General features: G+C 42.1%; 1 protein-coding gene across 2 annotated transcripts in view; it reads right to left on the reverse strand.

Annotated features, from left to right (window-relative positions):
- The window catches only part of cops8 (COP9 signalosome subunit 8), a 65,062-nt gene that overhangs the window by 35,542 nt on the left and 5,775 nt on the right, over positions 1-23,745 (reverse strand). For both annotated transcript variants that reach the window (XM_068035872.1, XM_068035871.1), the window contains exon 2: positions 15,065-15,135. In XM_068035872.1, coding sequence (XP_067891973.1) covers positions 15,065-15,135 — 71 coding nt within the window. The remainder of the gene's footprint in view (positions 1-15,064; positions 15,136-23,745) is intronic.

Consider the following 23,745-nt stretch of genomic DNA (forward strand, 5'->3'; position numbering starts at 1 on the left):
CAGTTTGATTTCCATGCTTAATAACTATCGTCTTACCATCATGACTGATTACCTTACCATTCCATTCCCTATGGCCCTCTCTTTTATAATACATCAAATCTCTTGCATTAAATTCTGCCTCAGATGGCCTTATACAATGCCTCAGAGCTCTCTGAATTTTCTGAGGCCTCAGCCTTGATGAAAGCCGGTCTCCCTGGCTGCAAAGCATTCAAATTTGCAGAAATAAATTGATCCAAGTGTAGTAACATCGAGAGCAGGAGGACTGTTGCACAGTACAGAAGACAATTTCGGATTCCGGCCATAGACCAATTGATAGGGACTATATTCTCCAACCATCTGAAACAAATTCTTCACATGAACCACCCATGCCAGGGCAATTGTCAACTTGCAGTCTGGCTGGTCAGCTAAGATTTTATACAGCATTTTATCAACCTCTGTATGATTCCTTTCATGGAGACCATTGCTGAAAGGTCTTTCAGCTGCAGTATTCATAACCATAATGTTCATATTTTCACATGTTTCTGAACTCGTCAGTGGCAAATTCCCCTCCATTATCAGTCAGAAACTTAGCTGGTGCCCCAAGAACAGTCCCTACCAACTTCTCCATAATTTTGTCTATAATCACCCTTTTGTCCTTGATATTTATTATTGTAGAAACACTAAATCTAGTTGCTAGGTCTATAAAATGTAGAATGAAAATATTCTTGCCTTTGTCCCACACCTTTAAATCCATGGTAACTACTTTGTTAAAGTCATGTGCCAATGGAAGGCTGACAATAGGATGCGATGGTGTCTGTCCTCAGGTACTTTAATCTTTATCATCCGCGTATACTCTTCATCAATCACATCTGCACCCTTTAGCAGGAATTTTAATCTTTGATATGGGTGAGTAAATTGTCAGTGTAACTTTAAGGCAATTTGCTTTTTATCTCTCCAATTCTTAACCCCTGATGCCATTAATACTGTTCTAACACTGACTAGAAACATCAGGTTTTGTTAAGGGGATACAATAATGCACTGACTGAACTGCAAATTCACTGAATTTCCAAAAGCAATTGCCTTATCATGCTCCATATCGAGTTTCATTGGTGCCTTTTTCATTGAAGGCTTACAGTAAAGATATCTCACTAGAGACTACAGCAGTACTGATAAAGTGGCTTACTCCAGCTATTTTACATGAAATTACAACTCTCTTCAGTGACTTCAATGTGTTGTCATCACCAAAACTAAAGCTGGTAGTACTTTTATACTCCTTAACCTTGCGTCAATCCTCACTACTGAGTGAATTCAGGTAACATTGCAACCAATCAGTTCAACACACTATCGATTTGCACGTACTATCCAATACAGCACAGCTGAACAAATCCACAACTAACACATGAATCACAGGACGAAAACTCCTTGTGACTAGTACAATTGGTTCAGATTCATCAGTACCTTCCTCCTCTGCCTCAGAATTCTGTGAGTTGTGTGTTATTTCAAGGACTCTTCCCCTCCACTTAGGGCAGTTCATTGCATAATTATACTTTGAGTCACATCTGAAGCACCTATCAGCTGCTCCTTGGGCATTCCTGGGATGCATTCGCCTACGATTGCTATGTTCCAATTCTGTCTTCCACTGTAAAAGGCAGACCTGCTAGAGGTCCTTTCGTCCTCATTCCTCCTGTCTTTAACTCTTCCATCGTACTTATGCCTGCTTCCAATATCTGGACCATTTTGAAATCTAGCAAACATCGAGTCCATTCTTTGCATCACCACAGAATGCCCTGCTTGTTCTTACTTCGCTGCAGAAAATGACTGCTTCCTCAGGAATTTCTTTAAGGCAGCAGACATTGGATCCAACAGGGAGTCTTTGTCCAAGAATCTAACCCCAGTTAGAACCAAGAGCCTATGCGACACCCTAGCACAATCTAGCAATTTAAAAGCTGGTACTTAACCAGGGATCCCCAAATTGAAATTCCACATCTTTTATACAGTCTGTTAAAGTTCAGAACATACTCCTCCATTGAATAACCATCTGTTTTCCAAAATCTTATCAAAGTTTGACCATGCTTCATAAGCATTCAATAGGTAATCTTTCTTGTAAGTTTCATCCAAAAATCCTAACATAAGATCCAACCCTTCATCTGTATCCAACTGACGAGCATCCAGTTCACAAAACACTTTACTTCTGATTTTACTTTTGGTAGGAAGTGACAACACCAAGGACATACCTTGTTTCCTCTTTGGTAGAGATGTATCCCATGTCGACATAACCACTTCATTCTTCCACTGGTAATATGGTTCAGACTCAGAACATCGGAGGGTAATCATACCCTGACAATTTACACTTGTTTTCTACCATATTTTCTATAATAGATCGCGAGATTTTAGTTTTCTATGTAAAAAAAAAATTCTTAGTTTCCAACATTCAGCTTTAGGCAACCATTCTCTGCTACAATGTTAAACTCCAGAAAGCTTATTATGGAAGGATAATGCTGCAGCCTATCTTTACTCAGTCTCACATTTACTGTACAGAATAAAAGGATTACAAACATGTAGCTCCTCACTCAAAACCCTCCACCAGTCTCAGTAAGTGTTTGCTTATAAGTGCTCATGTAAGATCCCAATTCACACCCCTCACCTGCATATAATCAAACAATTGATACGCAATTAACAGATTAACATCTTCTGTGCTGCACCAACAACTTGCATTTATATATCATCGTTAATGTAATAGAACATCACAAGACGCTTCACAGAGGCATTATAAAACAAAATATGTCACTGAGCCACATAATGAGGCACAAGGGCAGATGACCAAAAGCTTGGTCAGAGGTAAGTTTTAAGGAGTGTCTTAAAGGAGGAAAGTGAGGTTGAGAAGCAGCAAGGTTTAGGGATGGAATTCCAGAGCTTTGGGTCTAGACAGCTTGATGGTGGAGGGTTTAAAATTGGGGATACTCAAGAGGCCGGAATTAAAGGAGCACAGATATCTCAAGAGCTGGAGGAGATCACAGAGATATGGAGAGGAGATGCCATGGAGAATTTGAAAACAAGGATGAGAATTTTAAAATTGAGGCGCTGTTTAATCAGGTGCCCGTGTCGGTCAGCGAACACAGGGGTGGATGAATGGCATTTAGTGCGAGATAGGACATGGGAAGCAGAGTTTTGGATGACTTCAAGTTTACTAAAGGTAGAATGTAGAGGGTCGGCCATGAGTGAGTTACAATAGTCAAGTCTGAACGTAACAAAGGCATGGATGAGGGTTTCAACAGCAGAAGAGTAGAGGCGGGGCAGACACAGGCAATGTTACAAAGGTGGAAATAGGACGTCTTCATGACGGAGCGGATATGTGGTTAAAAGCTCAGCCTCGGTACAAATATGACAAGGTTGCGAACAGTATGGTTCAGCTGCAAACAGGTGCCATGGAGAGGGGTGGGATCGGTGGCGGAGTGGAGTTTGTTGTGTGGGGGGGGCGTTGGTGGTGGTGGTAGAGTACCAAATACAAGAGCTTCAGTCTTACCATTGGTTAATTGGGAGGAAATTCCTGTTCATTCAGTACTGGATGTCAGATAATCAGTCTGGCAATTTAGAGTCAGTGGAAGGACTGAGAGGGGTGGTGTTCAGGGCTGGGTGTCATCAGTGTAAATGTGGAAACTGAAGTGTTTTCAGACGATGTCACCAAGGGGCTGCATGTATTTGAGAAATAGGAGGGCTCCAAGGTTAGATTCTTGGGAGTGACACCAGAGGTAACTGAGGGAAAGGGAAGATCGATGGTGATTTTCTGGCAACAATTACATAGATAAGAATAGAACCAGGTAAGTACAGTCCCACACAGCTGAACGACAGTGGAGAGGCATTGCAGGAGGATGGTGTCATCAACTATGTCAAAGGCTGAAGACAGGTTGAGAAGTGTAAGGAAATATAGGTTTGCCTTTGTCAAGGTCACACTGGACGTCATTTGTGACTTTGAGAAGAACAGTTTCTGTACTGCAGCAGGGCCTGAAACCTGATCGGAGGAATTCAAACATGGAGTTCAAGGAAAGATGGGCACGAATTAGGGAGGTGACAACACGTTCAAGGACTTTGCAGAGAAAAGACAAACTGAAGATGGGGCGGTAGCTTACAAAGACGGAGGGGAATGAAGGGTTTTTTTTTCAGGAGAGAATAAATTTGATAGAACCTGAGGAGAGAACCAGTAACAATATCAGCTAACATGGGAACCAGGAAGGGAAGCTGGGTGGTCAGTAGTTTAGTGGGAATAGGGTCAAGAAAGCAGGAGCTGGGTCTCATGGACAAGATGAGCTCAGAGAGGGCATATGGGGAGATAGGAGAGAAACTAGAGAAAGATACAAGTTCGGGCTAGGGGTGGGGGGAAGCCTTAGAGGAAGTTTGGCCCTGTGGGTTAGGGGAAGGGAGGAAGTGACAAAGGCAGCTGATCAGATGGTCTTAATCTAGGTGATAAAGAAATCCATGAGCTCCTTGCACTTGTTGGAAGGGTGGAGACGACAAAGGAGAGGTGTTTAAGAAAACAGCTTGCGATAGAGAAAAGAAGGCAAGGGCTAACTTTGTATTTATTCCAGGATGATCCTGGAACAGTAAGCAGTTTTCGCAGATGAGAGTATGACCCGATAGTGCTTTAGGTGGTCCAGCCAGATCTGGCAGTGAATGGCTAAACCACTTGTCCGCCATATCCATTCAAGTATGTGCCCCTTGGACTTAAGGGAATGGAGATGAGGGCCATACTGAGGCGATGGTCATGGGGAAGTAGAGTAATGGCTTTAATGGAGACTAGGACATCAAAGGTGGAGAAGAGTGTGGTTGAGCAGATCAGTAGCTACAGAAACGTCATGGTGAACAGAAGGCCAAAGGCTAGACAATTGGGAATTTGAGAGCGCAGTTCCAAGTGAATTGGGGAAGTTATTTTCAGGGAGTGGATGAGGTGGTAGAGCTTGGAGACGGAAGCAGGATACAAGGAAGGAATCAGAGATGGCCTTATCTATCATTGATACTCTGGGGGTAGCAAGGCCACATGAGATGGCAAGGTCAAGCTGGTGGCTGTGAATATAGGTTGGGGAGTTTATGTGGTGTGATTAAGCACGGATAGGTAGGCACTGACCTAAGAGAGAGAGAGAGAGAGCGTGATGGAGGTTAAAATCACCAGGATGAGATGCCGCTCAGTGCAGATGCTGAGGGAGGAAAGCAGTGAAGGTAGCTCATTGAGAAAATGGGCATGGTAGCCTCAGAGCTGAATTTCACCTCCCTGTAATGCAACTCATCTCAAGTTTAGAAAGTGGAACAATGGGGTGAGAAGCTGCATGGGGTGTTCTGAACCAACATTAGAATCAGAGAATGGTTACAGCACTGAAAGCAGCCATTCGACCTGTTGTGTCCATGCCGGCTCTCTGCAACAGCAGCTCACCTAGTCTCACTCCCTTGCCTTTTATGCGGAGCTCTGCAGATTTTTTTCTCTTCAGGTAATTAGCCAAATGTCCACTATTTGCATGTTAAGTCCCAGGCAATTTCATACTATAAATGGGGTTATAGAGTATAACATTTCAGGGACTTTAATCATGGATCAGTCAGGAGGGTGGCCTCTATGAGTTATTTAAAGAGTACTTTGAAATTAATTACCGTGTGAACATGACTAGCGGTGACTGCTAAAGTATTAAATGCAGATGCTTTGTGTACGTGGGAGTGGGTACATAAATTCCGAAATGGTTCGCACGATAGCATCACTATCCTCTAAATATTTACTTATACAGATTTCTCTACACCAATAAAGCCCATTTTCCAGAATATAGCACAAAAATAAATCAAAGATCTCCATCCACTTCCCTCCATCCTTAGAGATCCCCCCCAGAGAGTCCGGGAACGCAGTACTGAGTCTCCATATTCTAACAAACAAGAGGACTATAAACACATTTCTCCATTTGGTGTTTGTGTGGATTTTTTTTTTTACTGGCAGCCACGTGTTATGCACATAATCACAGTACAAATATATTGCGCTGCAAAACAGAAGCAGTCCATCGAGTAGGAAAAACAAAAATTAGGCAAGAAGCTATTGGCTCAGTTTGAGGATTTAATATCTTTCAACAATAAGGGACTCATTACCCAACAGATTTTAAAACTTTGCAGTTTGCACTTGAGGTTAGAGTTACTTTAAGGGTTCCATACTGACCTTTTAAGATAGCCTTTTTTATGCCTGTTCATAATCCTACAGCCTTTAAAAAAAATTACAGCTGTGGAACATTTTTTCAAAGCCCAACCACAGTGTTGCAAGAACCAGTTTTACTACAATTGCTGATAAAACAATCTCATGCCTCTTGGCCAGGTTGTGTAATGGAAGCCTGGAAGAGGTTCAACCTCTAGTCAAAATAGTTATCGAACAAAAAGCAAAACCTCTCGATAGGCACATGGTTGAATAATTCAAGCATATTTCCTATCAGGCACAGAGTTCCCATCAGGGTACTGCCTTCGATTTTCTTTTAATACACAATCTAGAGGGGTCAGGGAAGGGATTGAAAAACAGAACCTAGTACAACTTGATCAGGACTGAGAAAATAATATTGAGGAGAAAGCTAAATACAGTCCTTCAGAAGAGTTTAATCTTACATATGTGCAAAATAATTTGCCTGGTATGAATTTCTCATCTAATCTGGGGGGACAACATGTAACACACTGCTGAAAGATTCCTCCAATGCAACACTCTACAAGAGAAAGAGCGAAAGATCAGATTCCTGCAGCTACCACGATATGTCAACCCTCTTTTGTATGGAAAATCTTAACAAGAGTCCTTCTCTCCAGGTTGATCAGCACCACTGACAATATCCTACCTGAATCACAATATGAATTTCACTTTCAATGTGGCAATGTCAACAGGGTCTTTGTAGCCAGGAAGATCAAAGAAAAGTATGAACACAACATTGTCTCTGTATACTCAAGTGTTTTGACAACTTATGCCAAGAGGATCTCTGGTAATTTCCAGCCAATTGCATAATGGAATAATAGACATTGTGACTGCTGACGGCAACTTCCCTGACCCATTCTTTATCTTAAAAAAATAACAAAAGTATGTTTCAGCACCTAATGATTCTGTGCAGCCATGCTTGAGGATGTAACCATAAACCAAGGCACTAGACTTTACATCAAGGCTTGAATAAGCAGAAAGCTCTTCAAGCTCAGACAATTCCAGACACAGGCCAAATTTAGAGAAAATCTTATCTGAGCTCTTACCTTTCAGACAACTGCACACTTCCACACTGCGAACAGCAAAATATCCATGACATAAACCTCTTCGCAGCTTTTGTAAAAAATAACAGTAATCAACAAGACTAGCCTTTGGCAAACTACTGCACATACATGCAAGTCACATGTTGAGCTCGCAAGTCAGCAACTTCACTTCCAATACCAGTTAGTGCTGCAGTCATCAGCAACTGACACGATTATCACCAGCTCCTGCAGAAAAATTGGGTCACAGAAGTACCGCAATATTCAAACATTTGAGGTGCCGTTGCTCTGCCTATATCAAAATCAGGAGTTAACTGATGTCAGACATACATGCAACATAGCTAAGAACTCCAATCTGACTTAAGGAGATTGGAATGCAATTACAATCATGCAAGCTGAATCATAGAAATCACAGTCATTATAGCAAGGATGGAGGCCATTCGGCCCATCATGTCAGTGCTGGCTGACAAGTAGCCATCCAGCCTAATCCCACTTTCCAGCTCTTGGTGCATAGCCTTGTAGGTTATAGCACTTCAAGGGCATATCCAAATACTTTTTAAACATTGTGAGGGTTTCCGCCTCTACCACCTTTTCAAGCAGTGAGTTCCAGATCCCCACCAGCCTCTGGGTGAAAGAAATTGCCCCTGAATCCCCTCTAAACCTCCTATTTCTTACTCTAAATTTATGTCCCCAGGTAATGGATCCCTCAACCAAGGGGAATAGGGCCTTCCTATCCACTCCAGCTGGACCCCTCAATTTTATACACTTCAATTAGGTCTTCCTTCAGCCTGTTCTGTTGCAAAGAAAACAATCCTAGTCTATCCAATTTTCCGCATAACTAAAATTCTCCAGTCCAGACAACATCCTCGTAAATCTCCTCTGTACCCTCTCTAATGCACTCACATCTTTCCTGTAGTGCGGTGACCAAAACTGCATGCAGTCCTCCAGCTGTGGCCTAACTAGTGTTTTATAGCATACAGCATAACCTCACAGTTCTTATATTCCAGGCATCGGCTAATGAAGGCAAGTATCCTGTATACCTTCTTCGCTACATTATCGACCTGTCCAGCCACCTTCAGGAATCTGTGAACATGTAGTCCATCTGCTCCTCTATACCTCAGTATTTTACAATTTGTGTATTCTCTTACCTTGTTAACTGTTCCCAAATGCATTACCTCAAACTTCTCCAGATTGAACTCCATTTATGTTTTATTTATTTATTTACAAATACAGCACTGAAACAGGCCCTTCGGCCCACCAAGTCTGTGCTGACCATCAACCACCCATTTATACTAATCCTATATTAATCCCATATTCCTACCACATCCCCACCTTCCCTCACTTCCCCTACCTACACGAGGGGCAATTTACAATGGTCAATTTACCCATCAACCTGCAAGTCTTTGGCTGTGGGAGGAAACCGGAACACCCGGCGAAAACCCACACGGTTACAGGGAGAACTTACAAACTCCGCACAGGCAGTACCCAGAATCGAACCTAGGTTGCTGGAGCGGAGAGACTGCAGTGCTAACCACTGCGCCACTGTGCCGCCCAACTAGTCCATTGATATCTTCCTGCTCTCTACAGCTTTCTTCATTATCAACTACATGCCTAATTTCTGTATCGTCTGAAAATTTCTTAATCATACCTCTTACATCCAAGTCCAAATCATTCATATATACCACAAAAGGCAAGGCACCTAGTACTGAGCTCGGTGGAACCTCACTGGAAACAACCTTCCAGTCACAAAAACACCCATCGACCATTAACCTTTGCTTCCTGCCTCTGAGCCAATTTTGGATCCAACAGGCCGCACCTGGAGTACTGTGTACAGGTTTGGTCCCCGTATTTAAGAAAGGATATACTAGCATTGGAGACAGTTCAAAAGAGATTCACTAGGCTGATTCCTGGGATGAAGGGGCTGACTTATCAAGAATGTCTAAACAGGTTAGGCCTTTATTCATTAGAGTTTAGAAGAATGAGGTGTGATCTTACTGAAACGTACAAGATTCTGAGGGGGCTTGACAGGGTAGATGTTGAGAAGATGTTTCCACCGGGGGGGCGGGGGGGTGGAATAGCGAACTAGGGGACATAGTTACAGAATAAGGTGACACACATTTAAAACTGAGACAAAAAGGAATTTCTTCTCTCAGAGGGTAGTGAATGCCTGGAATTCTCTACCCCAGGGAGTTGCGGAGGCTAGATCGCTGAAAGTATTTAAAGAGGAGGTAGATAGATTTTTGAAATATCAAGGAGTTGAGAGCCATGAGGAGCTGGCATGAAGTCTGGGGCAGATCGGCCATGATCTTATTGTATGGCGGGGCAGGCTTAAGGAGCCGAATGGCCTATTCCTGCTCCTATTTCTTATGTTCTAACTTGCCACTTTGCCTTGGATCCCACAGAATTTCACTTTTGTGACCAGTCTGCTAGGTGGGACCTTATCAAAAGCCTTGCTAAAATCCATATTGACTACATCAAATGCACAACCCTCATCAACCCTCCTTGTTACCTCCTCAAAAAATTCAAGACCCAACCTTCTCTTAACAAATCGTGCGGACTGACTTTGATTAATCCATGTCTTTCTAAATGAAGATTTATCCTGTCCCTCAGAAATTTTTCCAATAAATTTTCCCACCACCAAGGTTAGACTGACTGGCTCTAATTACTCAAACTACCCCCATCTCCCTTTTAAACAATGGTACAACGTTAACTATCTTCCAGTCCCCTGGCACACCTGTAGTCCGAGGGGATTGGAAATTATGGTCAGAGCCTCCACTATTTTTCTTACTTCCCTGAGCTGCCCAAGATACATTTCGTCTGGGTCTGGGAATTTATCCAATTTCAAAGATGTTAAACCCCTTAATAATTCCTTTATCACTATGGTCCCTAACAGGCCCTATTTTTTCTTTAGTTACCCTCTCGCTCTGCGTGTTTATTAAAAAGCCTTTGGGTTTTCCTTGATTTCATTTGCCAATATTTTTTCATGACCTCTCTTTTCTTTCCTAATTTCCTTTTTAAATTTCACCCCTACACTTTTTGTACTCCTCTAAGTGTTCTGCAATATTCAGCCCTCCCTCTGTATCTGTCATTAGCTTTCCTTTGTTTTCCTTTAAGCCCCTTGACATCTAGGGGGCTCTGGATTTGTTAGTTCAACCTTTTTTTTTGAAAGAAAGGAACATATTTTCTCTGACCTCTCCCTCTCTCTTCCCTGAATGCCTCCCACTGATCTGGCACTGACTTACCTTCAAGTAGCTGTTTCCAGTCCACTTTAGCCGAATACATCTCAGCTTAGTAAAATTAGCTTTTCCCCAATTGAGAGCTTTTATTCTTGGTCTATCTTTGTCCTCCATAACTACCCTAAATCTATGATCACTTCCAAAGTGCTCCCCAACTGATAACCCTTCCATCTGCCCAGCTTCATTCTCTAAAACTAAGTCTAGAACCGCTCCCTCTCTTGTTGGGCTTGCTATGTACTGGCTAAAAAAGTTCTCCTGAATGCATTTTAAGAACGCTGCTTCCTCTGTGCCTTTCACACTAATTCTATCCGTTACTATTCCTGTCCTATTGCTTTTGTTATTTCTCAGATTTGCCTACATACTTGTTCTTCTATCTCCCGAAGTCTTTGGGCGTCTATAGTACACTCCCAGTAGTGTGATTGCCCCTTTTTTGTTCTTCAGTTCAACCCATATGGCTTCATTCGATGATCCTTCTACCATATCCCTCCCCACACCTATAAATGTTTCTTTAAATCAATATAGTGACTGCCCCTCCTTTTTTTTTATACCCCTCCCGAATTAATTTGAAAATGTTGTAATCAGGAATATTAAGCTGCCATTTCTACCTCTCTTTCAGCCACGTCTCAGTAATAGCTATATCACATTCCCATGTGTTAAGCTGCGCTCTCAGCTCATCTGCCTTATTCCCTTGACTTCTTGCATTGAAGTATACACCGTTTAGTGCTGTCAAGCTCCCTTATTGTCTATTTTCTAGCCTTTGTTTCCCCTGCCTTCCAAACACACTTACTAAATTTCTGCCTTCCATTTCCAATGTTTTTTCTTCCCCTTCTGAATCCACTCTCAGGTTCTCATCCCCTTGCCAGGCTAGTTTAAATCCTCCCCAACAGCACCAGCAAAACCCCCATCGCAAATATTGATCCCGGCCCTGTTGAGGTACAATCTGTCTGGCTTGCACAGGTTCCACCTCCCGCAGAAGCAATCACAATGCCTCAGGAATCTAAAGCCCTTCCTCCTGCACCATCTCTCCAGCAACATATCTTTGAGCTCCTACTTTGCAATCCCTCTTCTAATTCCCTAAACTCTGCCTTCAGGACCTAATCCCTCTTTGTGCCTGTCCATCTGCTGTCGATATGGACCACGACCTCTGGCTGTTTATCCTCCCCCCTTAGAATGTCCTGCAGCCGCTCAGTGACATCCTTGACCCTGGCACCAGGGAGGCAGCATACCATCTAGGAGCCAATTCTGTGGCTGCAGAAGTGCCTGCCTGTTCTCCTCACTATCGAATCCACTACCACTCTTCTTCCTCGCCCCTGTGCAGCTGAGCCACCTATGGTGCTTTGGACTTGGCTCTGCCTGCACTCCCCACAAGAACCATCATTCTCACCAGTATTCAGAACTGAATACCTGTTTGAGAGCAAGATGCACTCGTGGGATCACTGCCCATCCCCTTCTGGCATTCGCCCATTCCTTCTCTGCCTGCACATTTCTAAGTTGCAGGGCGACCACTTCCAGAAACCTGCTATCCATGAAGCTCTCAGCCTCATGGATGCCCTGTAGCGACTCCACCACCATTCAAGCTCTGCTACCCTATCAACTCTATACTTCCAAAATTAGGCAAGTACAGAATCTAAACAGCAATAGCCTTAGAACTCTGTGGTGCCAGGGTGATCATAAAATCAATACTGTCTTGATAATATTTATGTTGTAACATCTCAAAATACAATTAATTGCTTTTGGAATGGATCACTTATTATATGGGTAAACTCAGCAGGCATTATGCATCAGCAACATCTGGCAAATACAAAGAAATGAGTGTTTGCAGTGTTTGGTAGAGCATCTACTTCCATTTAATTAGTGTCTTTAATATAGCAAAATGGAGGCATTAAAAAAAAGACACCAGTTCAGAGGTATTAGGAGGGATGGCGAAAGTAGTGGGCTTTAAGGGTGGTCTTAAATGACAGCGATGTGAACAAATGAAAGAGTTTAGGGAAGGAACTCCAAAGTATTGAGTTAAAGGCATTACCATCAACATTAGAAGCAAGGGGGAGGGAGAGAAAGGCATACAAGGGGCTGGTAGAATACAGGAATGGAGAGCTTGGAGGGCAAAGAGATATACTGGAGAAGGCTAGATAGAGAGGGGTGACTCCATGGAAGAATGTAAACACAAGGATGAGAATTTTAAAGTTGAAGTGTTGGGGTACTGAGAGCTAATGAAGGCTTGTGAGGAACCAGGATGGCTGGCAAGCAGGACAGCTGTTGAACATTATAGCAGCACATAAAAGAAAAAAGAATTGCATTTATATAGCACCTTTCAGGATCTCAGGAGATCTCAAATAATGTTATAGTCAATGAAATACTTTTGAAGTTTAGTTACTGTTGTAACATAGGAAATGCAGCAACCAATTTACACACAGCAATGTGATAATGACCAGATAATCTGTTTTTATTGATTATTAAGGGATAATATTGGCCAAAACACCTGGGTTAACTCTCCTGCTCTTCTATGTCCACCTGAGAGAGCAGACAGGGCCTCAGTTTAACATCTCTTCCAAAAGATTGCAACTCAGACAGTGCAGCCCTCCCTCAGTACTGGACAGGAGTGTCAGCATAGATTTTGTGCTCAAGTTCTGGAATGGCACTGGAACCCACATTCTTCTGACTCAGAGGCAAGAATGCTAGCCACTGAGCCTAGGCTGACACCGAGACTCTCACATGGACTGAGTTGGGCAAGGGGGATGTGGAAAGGGGGATGTGGAAAGGTGGAAGTGGGAGGTGGATGCTGTTATGGAAGAAATAGTAAAACGTCTTTGTGAAGACGGGACACAAGGTCAGAAACTCACCTCAGGGTCAAAAAGATTTTCAAAAGTTTGGTTCAGCCTGAGTTAGTGGCCAAGGAGCTTGGATGCTGGACAAATGGTCTGACAACACAGAAGCAGTGGAGGAGCGGAAAGAGGTGGTGCTGAGGTAGAAGTAGGTGTTAGAAAATATTGACTAAGGCACCATACTAGTGACATGGGATCTATTGCATCGACTGGAACAGGTAGCAAAGAGGTGAGGGCATTGGAGAGAGTACAGAAAAGATTCACAAGAATGGTTCCAGAGATGAGGAATTTCAGTTATAAAGATAGATTGGAGAAGTTAGGACTGTTTTCCTTGAAGAGAAGGCAGAGGGTGATTTAATGGAGGTATTCAAAATCATGAGGGGTCTGGACAGAGTAGTTAGAGAGAAACTGTTCCCACTCGTGAAAGGATCGCGAACAAGAGGGCACAGATTTAAAGTATTTGCTAAGAGAAGCAAAAATGACACGAGGAAAAACTTTTTCACGTGACGAGTGGTTAAGGTCTGGAATGTTGCCTGAAAATGTGGTGGAGGAAGGTTCAGCTGAAACATTTAGAAGGGAATTAGACAGTTATGTGAAAAGGAAGAATGTGCAGGGTTACGGGGAGAAGGCAGGGGAATGGAACTAAGGGAATTGCTCTTTCAGAGAACCAGCGCGGACATGATGGGCTGAATGACCTCCTTCTGCACTGTAACAATTCTGTGAACAGGTGTGCCTTGGTTTATATTACCTGAAAGATAGCCACCCCTCAGCCAACAAAGCACTCCTTCAACTTCAAAATCCTCATCCTTAGCGACAGATCCTTCCATGGACTCATTCTTCTCGACTCCGCAATTTCAAGTCCTTCATTCCCACTCTTATCCTTCATTCTTCCAACTCTGGTCTACTGCGTTCTCCAAGATGAAAGGCAGGACCTTCAGTCAACATAACCCTAAACTATGGAACTCTCTTGCCAAATCCTACACCTTGTTTCATCCTTTCTTAGCTTCAAAACTTACCTTCACCACAATTCCTACACCTGCCCAGGTAAGAACCTGAATGGCAAAGTAACTTAGGGGGCTTGCCGCATTAAAGGCATTAAACAAATACAAATTCTTGTAATGTCAGCTGAGATTCTGAAAGACTAGAAGCACACTTCCTGATTTAGAGACCACAGTGATATAGCCAGAGGTAGGGTATTTTATGGTACTGACTAGATTTATTTTAAGTATCAGCATGAATAGGCAAGAGAAAATTCTCCGATTAGGTCAATAAAGATTAATGCCCACCAATATACTAATTGCATCTCCTCAATTTGTCACCTCAAATTGTTCCCACCTGTGACCATTGATACTTAATTTTAATCACTTTTGAAGAATAATTCATTGTCTGTGAAGTGCTTCAGGACATTCTGAATACCTGAATAGCACTCCGAATGCAAGTTTTCCTTTTACCTTTTATATGGACAGGTACTATAGCAGCGAGCTCTTTAGGCATGCACCAGAGAATGGATTACTGCCATCGATACTTAATTTTAATGTTATATGACTCAAAATAAATCTTGGCGCACACAACCTAAATTACACACTGCCCAAATTTAGGTAGACAGAAGTTTACAGCTTACTGTTAAATGCTAAGTACACATCAATTGGAGACAGTGCAAAATATTTTCACGAGTCACCATGATATTTTATTAAAATCTTAATGACATTGAACCTTGCTCAAGCATTTGCGCCTGGTGGAGATGGATGGAAGTTAGACAGATTTGTGAGACACATTACCTCTTCATTCAATACTCACATGTCATTGTGTAAGAGATATAAAGCAAGCAGTTGACCATAAACCTGTGGTGTTGCTATTCCACCAGGAGCCTGCAAATTCAAGATAAAAGTGTATTAGTACCACTCAAATAAAAACTTTTCAAATCCAGTAAGGAGTTAATGCCAACATGAATAATGCCAACACCACATAGAATCATCAGCTCGGAGATGCTGCAGTTTCTATTCTGCACGTTGATGAAGTCTCTCAATGCTAAGCTTAGTTATTCCTCTAAGTCGATTTCTCCAATAATGTAATTAACCTGCACTTTATCAAATTGTCAAAGAAAATGATTTTTCTTATGAAAAAGTTCTAGATTTGCTCTTGCCCTATTATTTAGTCGTTAATGTACATTTGAGTTAGACACACTTTTTTGTGGGTGGTGTTGTCTGTTATCAGAACAATTGTCCTTTCATCTGTTGCGCTAGTATTCTGAACCAGTTCTAGTGCTTCTGCATACTGCATAAAACCGGCTCAGCGTCGATTTTCAAGCCTGCCGCATGCAGATGTTAATTTACAGATATCCTGTAACATGTACACAATCCATTGTTCTCCTCACACGAATACACTACCCCGAATTCATATAAATCACATCTCCGAAGATGCTTCACCAGTTTAACCAGTTCTGTTGTTCACTTAGCTGCCTGCTTTGGCAAATTTCACAGATTGTGGCACCAAGTAGAAGTACAGATGAGGCACAATGCATGTGAAGAACTAGCCTCTTCTTGCTCAACTAGTCTCCAAAGAGTTTACAATTTCAATATAAAAATCAGATAAATGACACTACCACAACCTGAACTTCAAGAAAAAAACAGCTGTAGCCAGGTAGACAGGAGCTAAATTTTAACTACCTGGAAGTCGCTTGACTAGTCATTGGAGTCCTTCCTCAAGGAGTTTGGTTCCATTGATGATCTGCCGTCCTTACCTGGTCTGGCCTACAAGTGACTCCAAACCCACAGCAATGTGGTTGACTCTTAACGGCCTCTGAAATGGCCTAGCGAGTTACTCAGTTGTCAAGGGCATTTAGGATAGGCAACAAATGCGGGCCATGCCTGCGATGCCCACATCCCATGAAATGTATATTAAAAAAATCAACCACAGTGATGTCTTCTTTAAAATGACTTACTTCTACTGTTTTGCTGCCCATTAGCAACTCCTAATTTTCTTGTTCTGTACTATACTCCATCTCAACTAATTGTCACAAAACAAGTGCACCTGCTGTCCTTCTCCGTAGCCTTGCAAGTTTTCTCTCTTCAGATAATTATCCAATTCCCTTTTGAAAGCCACGATTGCATCTGCCTCCATCACACTCTCTGGCAGTGCACTCCAGATTCTAACTACTCGCTACACAAAAAAAAATTACATGCCAGTCGATGATTTGTGGGCTCCCTTTTATGTTAACTGCCATTCTATCCTCATATTCTCTTTGCCAGTCATATTTTCCTCTTCACTTCCCCTCTGAACTTATTGTATTTGGCCTGGTTCTCGCTTGAAGAATTCACCTGACATACATCATACATCATCTTTATTTTGCTTCATCAGATTCTCTACCACCCTCAACACCCAAGAAGCCCTGGCGTTAGTTCCCTTACCTTTTGCCTTTGTTGGAATGCATCTAGCCTGCACCTGAAACATCTTAAAGATCACCCATTTCTCCATTACAGTTTTTTCTGTCAATCTTTGGTTCCATTTTACCCCATCTAGATCCCTTCTCATCTCAAAGAAATTAGCCCTCTTCCAATTTAGACTACTTTATAGGTTGTTCCTTGATCTTCTCCATTGCTAATCTAAACCTTATGATATGATCACTCGTACCAAAGTGTTCCCCCAGACACTTGGTCCACTTGGCCCATTTCACTTCCCAGCACCAGATCCAACAACGCCTCCTTCCTACTCGGACCAAGAACATACTGGTCAAGGAAGGAACGCATTTCAGAAATTCCTTCCCCTCTATTCCCTTTACTCGAACATTATCCCAATCGATATTTAGGTCACTGAAGTCCCCCAATATCACCTCTCTAATTCTTGCCCATCTCTGGGATATCCCTACAGATTTGCTCCTCTATCTCTCTCTCACTATTTTGAGGCCCACAGAATAGTCAGAGCGGCATCACCTTTTTGCTTCTCAACTCTAATCAAATGGAACCAAGAGGACATTCCCTCTTTCCAACACTACAATATGTTCCCTATTCAGTATTGCCACCCCACCTCCCTTTTCTCCTTCCTTATTTTTTCTGAACACTTTGTATCCTTGACTATTAAGCGCCCAGTCCTCACCAGTTTTAAGCTCCATTTCAGTTAGTGTCACTACATATTCCCAAATGGCTATTGGTGCTTGTCGCTCACCATGCTTTGTTACCATCCTTTGCGCATTTGCATACATCCATTGTAAACCAGTCTTTGTATTCCTCATAGTCCTCCTTAGCCTGCTCCTAATATGGTACTACTTCATTCTCTAGTACTATCCAACACGCTTACTCTTTCATGCACCTTATTCCTCTTTTCTACTTCCGTTTGTGGGTTCCCACCCCCCTGCCAATTTAGTTTAAACCCTCTCCAACCACACTAGTGAACCTCCCCACAAGAACATTGGTCCCAGTCCTGTTGAGTTGCAACCACTCTTGAATAGGTGCCTCCTGCCCCAGAACTGGCCCCAATGACCCAAGAATCTGAAGCCCTCCCTCCTGTAACATGTCTCAAGCCACGCATTGATCCTCCCTATCTTCCTATTTATACTCTCACTAGGGCGTGGCACTGGGAGTAATCCAGCGATTACAACCTTTGAAGCCCTACTTTTTAAGCTTCCTCCCTAGCTCCTGAAATACTGACCACAGGACCTCAGTACCTGCCCTCTCTACGTTGTTGGTACCAATGTGTACCACAACTTGCAGCTCACTCCCTTCCCACTGCAGAATAATCTGCATCCTCTCCGTGATGTCCTTTACCCTGGCACCAGGGAGACAACACACCATGTGGGACTCACAATGACAGTTACAGACGTCTGTCCCCTTAACTACGGAATCTCCTATGACTGCATTTCTACTCTTAGCTGTTCCCTCCTGTGCAGTCCCTTGCCCATTGGTGCCATGGTTTGGACTGCACTCCTTCAAGGTGTCGTCACTCCCAGCAGTCTCCGTTGCCAAGTACCAGTTTGAGAGTAGCAGACATCCCGAAGACTCCAGTACTTCCTGCCTCTTCCTACTGCGGCGGATGGCCATCCATCCACTATCCTGAACTCTCACTGCCTGTGGGGGTGACCACCGCCTGGAAGGTACGATCCAGGAAACTCTCCTGCTCCGATGCTCCGCGGTGACTGCAGACACCCCACAAGCTCGGAAATCCTGAGTTTGAGGTCAAACAGCTGGAGACACCTCCTACACACGTGGTCCCCTAAGATACATAAAATGTCCTTAGGTTCCCAGATGGTGCAGGAATTGCAAACAACAGGTCTCAGCTGCCCATCCATTATCTAAGAAAAATATCACTCATCCCTCTTTTATAATCTAGTTAGCACCTATCCTTCCATCCTTCGCTAACTGGCTTTCTGGTACAGAACATGGGAGCAGAGGACGGTTGCCTAAAAGTGAAGGTTGGAAGCAAAGAAAAAAAATTCAGAGACAAAATTACAAACCCAGCAGCCACTGTAGAAAATGGCAGAAAGCAAGTATTAATCATTGGAGTATGATTGCCCTCCGATATTCCTGGATTCTGAACCACATGGAAGAATGAAGTGGCTAGGTGGGCATGGGTTATGTCCCTGTCAGAAATGAAACGAGGTTGTCGTTGTTGTTTCCAAGAGGTAAAATCAGAAGTAATTTGTGAACTGGATGCCGGTCAGCTGGATAGTGATGAGGGTTTAGACCTTCTATTAGAGTTCTTAGATGAAATTTAGAAGATTATCTAAGCAATGCCTATGAGGCATGGCTAGACTTTGTTAATTTCAGAAAACAGATGGTCATTCTATGGAGGAATACATCATGGACTTTAACAGATTCTATAAAAGATTACAAAACGCAATTTGGGGATCCCTGAATTAGTACTCGCATTTAAATTGCTGGATTATACCAAGGTGGCTTCTGGTTCCAACTGGTATTCGGTTCTCGCAGAGGGAGACCCTGGATCAGATGTCTGCTGCCTTAAAAAAATCCCTGGGGAAACCGTCATTTCCTTCAGCCTTCATAGAACAAATGGAGCATTCCATGGTAATACAAAGGTTCAATGATTGCCAGATTTCGAAATGGTCCAGATACTGGACAAAGGTATCAATCTATATTGAGGATCAAAAACAGGCAGTGAGGATGGAAGCACCTTTAGCAAATCAAGTTATTATAGCAGAAGACAGAATTCGAGCAGGAATAGGCGAATGAATCCCAGATATGCCCAAGAACAGTTAATAGTTGCTTCAGGTGTGACTCGAAGGATCATTATGTGATGAACTTCCCAAAGTGGAAAGGAAGGGTCCTCGAAATGACACATGACAAAGAGAATTGAGAAAGAGGATGAAGATAATGCTGAATCCAAACAAATTATATTGGTCACAAGGAGTTTAAGTCCTGTGATGAATGAGAGTTGTGGACTCCTTTAACTCTGCCATGCGACATAGTGCTTGTACTTCAAATGCATGTAGAACTGATAGTGAATCAAGTTAACATTTTAACCTAAGTAGCGAGGATAGATACAAGTATAAGGAATATTAAAGTACTACTTGCTTTAGGTTTACTGATGAGAACACATTGAGTTCACTAAAGAGCATTGTAATTCCATGTAAAGTAGCTGGAGTAAGCCAGTTTACAAGTACTGATGTAGTCTCTAGTGAGATACCTATGTTGTTGAATAAACATTCTATTAAAAAGGCACAAATTTTGGAAAGTCAGTGGATCTGCAGTTTACCATGTCAGGACATTATTGCATCCCTTTAACAAAACCTGATGTTTCCCAGAACGTTAGACAAAAGTATGAATTGCATCTTTCTTTTTTTTCTTTTTTCTTTTGGGCCTCCTTATCTCGAGAGACAATGGATACGCGCCTGGAGATGGTCAGTGGTTTGTGAAGCAGTGCCTGGAGTGGCTATAAAGGCCAATTCTAGAGCGACAGGCTTTTCCACAGGTGCTGCAGAGAAATTTGTTTGTCGGGGCTGTTGCACAGTTGGCTCTCCCCTTGCGCCTGTCTTTTTTCCTGCCAACTACTAAGTCTCTTCGACTCGCCACATTTTAGCCCCATCAGGTGATAAGAAACGGAGAGAAAAAAAAATGTCTTAAAGTTACATAGACAATTTGTTCACCCTACTTGTCAAAGATTAAAAGTCCCACTAAAAGATACAAGTGTGGTTGATGAAGTGTATGCAAGGCTAATAGAAGAGATCAGTGAAAAGTGTGAAATTTGTAAAAGATATCAAGAGGAGGCAGCCACATCCAACTGTAAGCCTTCCACTGGCATGTGACATTAATAAGGTGGTTGCCATGGATCTAAAGATTATGGGGCAAACACAAATATTTTCATTCTACATTTTGTAGACCTGGCAACCAAATTTAATTTTTGTACAATAGCTAGTAAGGACGTCAGGGTTATAATAGACAAAATCACGGAGAAATGGATAGGGACTGGACTTGGGACACGGGCAAAGTTAATGGAGGGGAATTTCCCAATGACGAGTTCAGAGACATATGTGAAAACATGTACAATGTGGTTATGAATACAGCAGCTGAAAGTCCTTACAGCAATGGACTCTGAAAGAATCAGTGATGGATAAAATACTGCATAAAATTTTAGCTGATCAACTAAACTGCAAGTTCACAACTGCCCTAGGACAGGCAGCTCATGCAAAGAATTCACCCTTGATGGTTCGAGGTTATAGTCCCCATCAGTTAGTCTATGGGCGAAATCCCAAAACTGCTTCCTGTGCTGCAAGATAGTCCTCCTGCTTTAGAAGGTACTATAATTAGTTCCATTTTTTTCCTATACATTTGAATGCTTTACACGCATGGAGATGGGCTTTCATCAAGACTGAGGTCTCAGAGAAAACTTAAAGAGCTCTGAGGCATCATAGAAAACTATCTGACACGGAATTTAATTCAGGAGATTTGGTGTATGACAAAACAGAGGGTCATAAGGAATGGAAAGATGCTGGTTAGGTAATAGGTCGTGATGGTAAGACAGTATTTATCAAACAAGGCAATCAAACTGTTATGGTTCCTTCCTCATAATTAATCGGAATTTGATAGAAATAACCGAGGCACCTTGTATCTCAAATGCTCACATGTTTGGTACTAAAGGTCCTGAGGAACAGAATACAACAGACCATGGGCTGGATAGTGGTAATGTGAGTGATCATGACACACAGGGCAGAGCTATCACATCCAAAGGCCAACTGCCTAGATTGGGTACTCGGGTGACATATATTGCAGAGAGATCTACCAAATGGAAGGATGCAACAACTGTGGATAGTGCAGGAAAAGCTACTGGCAAGTTTAAATATTGGTTGAGTGTTCAGGATGATGGCCAAGAAACAAAGTCCATGGACTGGTAGAATGGGATAAAAGAGTGGAGAACAAGAAAGTGCACATAAATTTCTGGCAGCAGGTCCAGAAATGACTCAAGTCTGAAAACGATCACAAACTGAAGAAGCTTCGATAGCGCAAGAGGGAGATCTCACAGTAGTAGTCCCAGCAAACGTAAAATCGTAACTCGAAGCCATAGCTTGAATAATTACAAAATGAAATGAAGGTCACAGAACAGTCTTGTAACAGAAGCAGCAGTCCTCACAATTGAGAGGTTTTGGTTGCTGACAATAAACCTGAGGATAAACTAAGAGGTAAAACAAAGGGAATTAGGTCATTGGAGAGACTTTGGAGTTGATTTTGAGGTACCAGTTGAGGTGCAACCAGCTTTGTCACATAGGTGGACTTGTACTGAAAAAGTCCTTGCGGGCGAGATTTCTAAGGCTAAGGTGAGCTGCTAGCGGTTTTGAAGAGCAACTGGAATATACAGATGTTAGAGTGGGCTCTCCCATAGCTGGACAGGTAATCTTGAAAATCTTTTTAGCTGTTTTGGCCACATATTCATGGGATTGCAGATCAATCGACAAAAAAGTCGCATTTCTACAGGGCAATACTTTTCAGAGAGAGGTATTTCTGAAAGCGCCCAAAGAGGTAGTGGATGCAGAAGGAAAACGATGTAAACAAAACAAAAGCGTCTATGGCCTTAATGATGCTTCCAGAGTGTAGTATTTTTCCATGTGATCTGTTTTGCTCAAAATAAGTTGTGTTCAACTAACAGCGCATCCCGCAAAGTTTGATGAGGTATATTCATGATGTATATTGATGATTTATGAGGTGATACTGCAGAATTTATGAAATGAGTTATTAACCGGATTAAAATAGAACTTAAGATTGGGAGTCAGGCTTGTGGGGCTTTTAAATATATTGGCTTAGTTATTAAGCAGAGTAGGTCCGGAATAATTTCAAATCAACAATTCTACTTAGACAGCATTACTCCCATCCCGGCTAATCGTACTCGGTCATCACAGAAAGATGATGTTATATTTTAAAAAACAGAGCAATTGCAAAGCTTGATTGATCAGTTAAACTGGTTGGACACTCAGACTAAACAGATGCTAGTTTTAATATGTTGGAGTTAAGTACGACAATGAAACACCCTAAAGTCGAAAATGTTTCAAGGGCATATAAAACAGTAAAAAAAATTAAATCTGGAGAAATGCGTACTTTGTTCCAATCCTTACGTGACCCAAAGACCATGAAACTAGTAATTTTTAGCAATGCTTTACATGCTTATCTTGATGGGTATTCTAGTGCAACTAATTTCATAATATTTCCTATGGATGAAAATGGGAAATTTTGCCCTTCAGCTTGGGAAGCTCAGAAAATAAAAATGGTCGTTAAAAGCACTTTGGCTGCTGAATCTGGTTCTTGTGGAGGCAGCGGATATGGACTCTACTTGTCAAATATTTTAAGTGAGATTCTATACAACAGGGCATAGTGAAGACAGTATACCCATTGAATGTTATGTAGATAATGGGCAGACAGTGACGTTGTGATAATGTCATTGAACTAGTATTCGAGGGGCCCAGGCTAATTCCCTGGGGGCATGGGTTCAAATCTCACCATGGTAGCTGGTGTAATTTAAATCACTGGGCAAGTGATCTGGCCAGGTGTGTTTTTTTTGTCTGTAATAAAGCTCTGATGTAAAAATCCTTTTTTTTTTTACTTTTTCGGTTAAGCGGTGTACATTTATGTGTGAGTGTGAAAGGACTAAACTAAAAAGCAATGTAAAATTTGGTTACGGTAGGAAGGGGCCTTTAAAAGTTAATGTTGGATCTTTAAAAATTCGATCGCATGTTTATGTTTTACTTTATAACTAGTTAAGACTTGTTTTATAATAAACTGATAATTTTGTCATTCAGTAAAGAAACCCAGTTACTGTGTACTATTCTGGGGAAAAATAGTATCTGATTGACTGGTTCAGTTAAGTGAGAAAATTAAAATATGTTGTGACCTGTGGAGAAGTGGGACCGAATTAACAGTGCACTCCTCCCACCTCTGTCGTAACAATAGCAACTTTAATATATATAGAAAAATGTATGTTCAAAAGTTAATCAGGCATGGCTTAACTGATAGCAGGGGTTTCTAAATAGCAATGGGGAATTT

Source organism: Heterodontus francisci, chromosome 7, assembly GCF_036365525.1.
Source record: "Heterodontus francisci isolate sHetFra1 chromosome 7, sHetFra1.hap1, whole genome shotgun sequence".
In the NCBI taxonomy this organism is placed as follows: domain Eukaryota; kingdom Metazoa; phylum Chordata; class Chondrichthyes; order Heterodontiformes; family Heterodontidae; genus Heterodontus; species Heterodontus francisci.